At 39.7% G+C, this 7,155-nt stretch overlaps 1 protein-coding gene across 1 annotated transcript; it reads left to right on the forward strand.

Moving 5' to 3' along the window:
• The first annotated feature begins 3,678 nt into the window (after positions 1-3,678).
• On the forward strand, positions 3,679-6,883 carry Cyt-c1 (Cytochrome c1). The gene is made up of 7 exons (XM_090158123.1): positions 3,679-3,827; positions 4,450-4,494; positions 4,566-4,717; positions 4,787-4,913; positions 4,980-5,150; positions 5,212-5,460; positions 6,341-6,883. Exons 1-7 carry the CDS (start codon positions 3,756-3,758, stop codon positions 6,449-6,451), a joined length of 927 nt encoding a protein of 308 aa, XP_090014249.1. The 5' UTR covers positions 3,679-3,755; the 3' UTR covers positions 6,452-6,883.
• The last annotated feature ends 272 nt before the right edge of the window (positions 6,884-7,155 follow it).

Here is a 7,155-nt window from a genome sequence, read left to right on the forward strand (position 1 = left end):
TGGTAAAGCCAGGGATTTATATAATTGTTTAATAAGGGGTGGGGATCGAAAATTTAAGTTGCGGTGAATAAGACCAGCCATGGAGCATATGCGCTTAGTAATTTTGTGGGTATGAGTCGAAAATTTAAGACTGGGATCCAATGTGATACCGAGGTCACTTTCAGAAAGAGTCGATGAAATAGTGGAGCTCATGATAGTGTAAGCATAGTTGGGGTTTTTACGACCGAGATGGAGCACCGAACACTTCGCTGTGTTGAATGATAAGCCATGAGAGTTAGCCCAGGTAACTACCGCGTCGAGGTCAGCCTGGAGTGCCAAATTGTCGGAGTGTAGTTTAATTTTGTGAGACAGTTTTGTGTCATCAGCGAATAGTAAAACCAAGGCAACACACGCAACAGCAGGCAGAGAATTAATTAAAATGTTAAAGAGCAGGGGACCCAAGACCGACCCTTGAGGGACACCCTGGTTCACAGTACTCCAAGCTGAAGCCTGACCTTGAAGGACAACCCTTTGCTTTCGGCCCACGAGGTAATTCTTTAACCAACACAAGGCGGCCCCATCAATACCTGCCACCTGAAGCGCCTCGAGTAGAATGTTGTGCGGAATCGAATCGAAGGCCTGGGAAAAATCTAGGGAAATAATGTCTACACCATAGCCCTTATCAAGCCAACGAGACCAGGTATTAGTGGCAAGTATCAGGTTCGTCAGGCACGACCACTTGGAAAGAAAACCGTGCTGGGAGGGGGAGAAAAAATTTGTACTGTGCAGAAAAGAAGTAATTTGGTCATGGACTAGGTGTTCAGACAATTTAGGAACCTGATTGAGATTGCTAATTGGGTGGTAAGTTGTGGGGTCAGATCTTGAACCTTTTTTATGGATGGGGGTTATGTGGGCCTCTTTCTAAGGTAGTGGGAGTTCACAAAGAGCAAATGAGCGAGAAATGGGGATGTAAAAGGGGAAAAACAGCTCATTAGCAAGGGACCGAAGCAGAAGAGGGTGGAGACCGTCAGGCCCTGGGGATTTAGAAGCTTTAATCTGACGTAATAATCGGTAAATATCTAAAGGGGCGCAGGAGAAGGACGTAAGAGTGCGCTTCACAAGCACAGAGGGAACGGGAACAACTAAGGGAACTGGATACGCCAACGTAGTAGGAGAAACTAAGGGAACTGAAGAAACTAAGGGAGCCCCGCTGGCTCTAACAGTGGAGGCAAAGAAGTCATTTAAAACAGTTGCCGCCTCTGATAAGGTGCCAGTAAGAGAACCATCAGGTTTAATAAGCTCAGAAATAGGCGCACGGGCCGAACGGAACCTTTTAATGTGACCCCAAAACGATTTAGGGTTGTCACGGATCCGAGCAGTTAGGTCAGCCTCATATCTCCGTCTGGCATTACGAACTTGGTTGGTAAAGGCATTACGAGCCGCTCGGTACTGGGCATGCAAAGCGTCCAGAACAAGTGGGGAGACAGTGCGTTTTTTGCCCCGAAGAAAACGGGACCAGGCAGTAGCCTTAAATTTTCGACTCCAGGACAAACGAAGGTCAGGCCTGAGCAGAAGGGGGCTTACGCAATGGGACAAAGGGGTGATACCTGTGTTAAGTACAGCGAGAAACGCACCCCAGGACTCGGAGATGCTGGCGGAACACAGAACGAGTGACCAATCGATAGAGGATAAAAAGGCACTGAAGGACTCAAAGTCCCCTTTGAAGAAATTTGGTCTAATAATGAAAGTGGGACGTGACCCACACAAGAGATACTAAAATAATACAACACCGTGGTCACTACGACCGAGGGCCGGAAGCACCTCCGAGTCAAAGGCTAGTGAAGAATCCGAAGTAAACACCAAGTCGAGAACATTGTCCCGACCGAATGTACCACCATTCCTTGTGGGGACCTCAATAATTTGAGGTAAAGATAAATGAAGTATACATTCAAAGAAGGCTTTAGTAAACCGACAAGCTCTAGGGGCAGGAAGGAGAGATGACCAGTCAATATGGGGGTAATTAAAGTCACCGACAATTAAAAGGGACAGGCGACGTCACACACAATAATCATTCATAGCCTTTAGAAAAATACAGAGCAAACCATGGTTAACATATTTACAGTTATTAGATCGATATAAAACAGCAATTATAGTAACCTTCGGGGGAGGGGCATGGTGCGTAACGGAAACAATTAAGATATAAAGTCCTTCTACGTTGGGAGTAAAATTCTCAAGGGCAATATCACCAAAAGTAAGAGTACGTGCAGTAAGAGAACTTTCAATATAAAGAGCAGCACCGCCATAGGTGATTAAGCCACGGTCTTGTCGGAAAAGAGGATAGCCTGTAATAGTATGTTCAGCATCTGTGTGGTCAGATCGAGGACCAGTGAGTTTCGGTAATGGTCACGAAAGCAACCCTGTGCTTTCGAATTAGTAGAGCAAGTTCAGTGTGTTTATAAACCGATGTAAGTCCTTGAGCATTGGTAAGAATGGCGGGAGTCACAGCTGTGAGTGACTGCTCCGGGTGAAGTAGAAGATCAGAGCACACCTGAGGCGCATGGGACAAAAGGGATGGCAGACAGCCCAAGTACGTGTTAAATGAGGGGCGAAAAGGGGCCGAAAGAGAGTTCAGACGGCTATCGAAATGGCCGAGGGCCAGTACCGATAGAGTATTTCCCAATCCGATTGTTATTATGGGAAGAGATTAGGTAACGAGAATCAGGATCACGCATACGAGTATCCTGTGACGGACCAAAAAGACGGGGCTGACCAGCGAAGAAGTTAGGCAGGGGACAAGACAGAGCCGAAGGATACGAGGCATAGTGAGGCGTAGTAAAGGCATCATAGTTAAACGGCGAGCTAGTATTGTTTTGCTGTAAATACGGTTGCACATTAAGGTTATCACAATTGAAGGACGATCTAGAAGAGTTACGCTGGAAACGTGGTGGCACAACGGCGGGATGATGTGGCGATGCTCGCGAAGACCGGGAGAAATTGATCTTAGGGCGCACAGAAGGAACCGAGGTTGAATCCGCTGTGAAGGACCCACGAGGGCGCGCTGACTATCCTGGGGATGAGCCTTTACTACCTTAAAACGACGGTTGATCCAGCCGGATTCACCAGCAGCTAACTCAGCCTTAGCCTGAGCAAACAGGCCCCTTTTCTTGTGGGTCTGGTCATCCCGAGTTCCAGATAAAACTATAATTAACTGAACTAGTACTATTTAACTATCTTAAGATAAATACACTATTTAAACCATTTTAAATAGTAGAGGGGGGGGGGATGCAAAAAACTTCGATCGTTGTTTATCATGGACCAACGAATTTAAAAATTTTACCACCAAGTTTAAAATAATCTTGGGATGATTGACTTTAGTTACGATAGTATGTTTTAGTGCATACTCCATTTAAGAATAATAAGATTATCTCTACCGATAAATTAGCAATTTCTCTAAAGATAAATTAGCAATTTCCCTAAAGATAAATTAGCAATTTCCCTAAAGGTAAATTAGCAATTTCTCTAAAGATAAATTAGCAATTTATCTAAAGATAAATTAGCAATTTCTCTAAAGATAAATTAGCAATTTCTCTAAAGATAAATTATTAATTTTTTAGAAGTATTGGAAAATCCTGAAATATAGTGGAAATATTTTAAATATTCAGAAAACAAATTCAACTGTTTAGTTCCTCCGCCTCGGAACTCCGTGCGACCATTAGAAGCGGCTGACTTTACGCCGAAGAAGGCCACCGCCACCGGTTTATTCATTCGGGTCGAAGATGGCATCGGTTGTTACAAAATTTCCTGGAAGTAGCCTTTTAAAGCTACATAATGGAATATCAACTAGAAAGGTTCGAAAATAGTATTTCAATGAAGCTTTTATTATTAATTATTATTAACGATACGTTAAATATTGTTACATACATGACCTCGAGGTGCACGTACGGATAACCTTTAAAGTTAGGACTTGGTCAAAATGTGGTATATTAATTCTTGGGGTTTTATTGAAGCAAAGGCGAATCATGGGCGAATAATGTTAAATGATTATATAAACCTACGGATTGTTGTGACTAAATTCTAATTTTAATAGTTTCATCTCGATAAGATAATGTTTTGTAATCCTAGATAAAAAAAATTAGGTCCATTACCCACAATTCGAAGTTTTTGACTCTTAGCAGTGTTAGCGTCCTTTTTTTTGGGAATAAAGTTGAAATGCCTTACACCATGAACCAACACATATAATGCGTTTTCAATCGGTAATTGGCTATAGTCGTTTTCCATCACTGTGACTATAGAATGTTGAATTGGCCAAGTTTATGCATAGCTCCTTTCATTTTTGAGCGGAATTTACTGATACTAAAGATGTATTTGATTTTTTAATGTAAATACCAAATAAGTAGAACACAATACTTGGAAGTCATTAGTTTGCTTTTATATACACCACTGAGTTTAAAACTTGATATAAATATATAGGCTTCCATGTCAACTTTCAAGTCACTACCGAGATCGAAGAAAATTGTAAGCATTAATTAGTAAATCCGTCTTACTAAGACTTAAGTCCAAAATTGAATGTTCAATTATTATTGTAGTTTATAACTGTAGCTGGAATAGCTACGGCTGGAGCAGCTAGCTTAGCATATGCTTTGGATCAGGCAGTTTCAGCCTCCGACTTGTTATTGCATCCCCCAACACAAAAATGGAGCCATAATAGTAATATTTTAAGTTCAATGGATCACTCTAGGTATTTTCCCAAACTTTAAATTGTCCAAACCTATGTTGTTAATTTGAATAAAACTCTTTCACACACTAGCATTCGAAGAGGATACGAAGTTTACAAGCAAGTTTGCGCAGCTTGTCATAGCTTGAAATTCATCGCTTACCGCAACTTGATCAATGTTTCCCATACTGAAGAAGAAGCTAAAACTGAAGCTGCTGAAGTACTTCACATAGTCATGTCACTTTCCAGAATGTTCAACGTAGTAACTGAATCTTTAATTTTGCAGGTTCAAATTTTGGATGGTCCAAATGACGAAGGCGAAATGTTTCTACGAGCAGGAAAACTCTCTGATTATTTCCCCAAGCCTTACCCTAACGATGAAGCTGCCAGGGCTGCTAATGGTGGAGCGCTTCCTCCAGATCTCAGCTATATTAGCTCAGGAAGACACGGTGAAGAGGTATATGAAAAAACGCCTAATAAAAACTACGGCTATTAATTGACTTAAAATTTAATTTCAGAACTATATCTTTTCACTTTTAACTGGGTACTGTGATGCTCCGGAAGGCGTATCACTCAGGGAAGGTCTTCATTTTAACCCTTACTTCCCGGGTGGAGCTATTGGCATGGCCCAAGCCTTGTACAATGAAGTAATAGAATACGAAGATGGAACTCCCGCAACTGCCAGTCAAATGGCCAAGGATGTGGCTAATTTCTTAAAATGGTGCTCCGAACCTGAGTATGACGAGCGTCATAAAATGGCAATTAAGGTAATTACTTTACCCAGTTTTCACTCCTCTTCCCAACTTTGCACCAACCTTTTACCCAATTGCCAATAATTGAAACTTGGGCCAGAAAGAGTGCAGATATTAATTATGGTTAAAACTGAAGCATCCAAAGCTTTTTTTCAGTTGTGATGCTCAAATTTAATCTACAACTTAAAATAAATTTCCTTAAAAATGCTCCATTTACCAGTAAACCAGTATTATTTCTACAGTGTTGGAAAGGTGGACAGGTAACCAGTCAGGTTTTAACAACCTGCATTAAACTGGATTAATCGTCGTAGAAAAAAATCCTACAACACTACAAGAAACTTCTTTTTAATCAGCAAAATGTTTGCTTTACATAACCTATAAATCGTTAGACTTTTAAATTCAAAGGTTTATCTTGATATTATTGATTATTCTAATCATTAAAATATCTATAATCTATTTAAGTTGATAGGTAATTCTAAGTTCAACTTCTTCTTGGTATTATTACTTATTGAGACACCTATTTATCTTAACTAGTTTATCAGCTTTTTAAAATAGTTTACGGGTAGATAACATAGTAGCCAATGCTACAGAGGAGGACTTACGCGCTTAAAGGGCTAGAAAATGGCAGTCAAGTAGGGTCCAAATTAATATTTTCAAAAAAAATCTGGTTTAATCCATCAAAATCCAGATTTATCCATAAAAACCCAGACTGGTGGTTCTTTCAAGAAAAAAACGGTTTTTTGCCAAGACTGTTGGCAACTTTCTACCTTGACTAGCTTGAAATTAGATATTTCAAAACAATTTCTAGTTTAATTAGGACCCTAGGATAGACTTGATCAAATTATAATATATCCTAGTTTTATTTACCAATAATTTTTTTATTTTTGCCCATTAGGCTATGATGGTCCTTTCAGTTTTGACTGCTGTAGCGTACTATTACAAACGACACCGATGGAATGCTCTTAAGCACAGGAAAATCGTTTTCAAACCTCCAACGAAGAAATAAGTCTAATATCATAGTTAAATTATGGAATATAAAAATTATGTAAATTTGAGTTGTACGATAGAGGTAGTAAACTGATTGCTCCTGTTGTTAGAGAACCTTATTTGTTCTCTCGCACTGGTCAAAAAGAATATATAACAATGACTGAAAAATCATTTTCAAAAATTTAAATTAAATATTTGAGGCGATCTTTTTTTTGAGTCAATAAATAAGCTTCGCTTTGAAATTAATGTTTTTCATTTAAAGTTGTAGCTGTCTCCCAAAACCCTCACGTCACTGCTCAATTTATTCTGTTCTATCTAGGTTAATTTGTGTATTTTGGTGGTATTGTTATTGTTTAGGAGGTATAGTTAGCTGAAATGTGTAGTCCAAAATAGTCATTTTCCCTTTGATAACCTTGAAATTAGCTATGGAAACCACTCATTGTTGACAAGTATGTTGATTGTTAAAAATAAAATCATAACTTAAAATTTTCGAAATTTTAAGCGTTTATTTTAAAGCCTATAAATTTACGGCATTATTGTATAGTTAAAATAAATAACCTAAGAGCTAGCTGCAGACCCTGCAGTCCTGAAAATATCGTGGGCGAAATACGCAAAAATCCCCACCTGAGGCGCTATAGTTATGTAGCCAAAGCCAACTTTGATCACGCGCTGTTCGCGCTACTACGGCCAACACATTCGTCGAAATTCCGCGAGCAAGGATTT

Source organism: Leiobunum rupestre, chromosome 9 (genome assembly GCF_980474605.1).
Source record: "Leiobunum rupestre chromosome 9, qqLeiRupe1.1.hap1, whole genome shotgun sequence".
In the NCBI taxonomy this organism is placed as follows: Eukaryota; Metazoa; Arthropoda; class Arachnida; order Opiliones; family Sclerosomatidae; genus Leiobunum; species Leiobunum rupestre.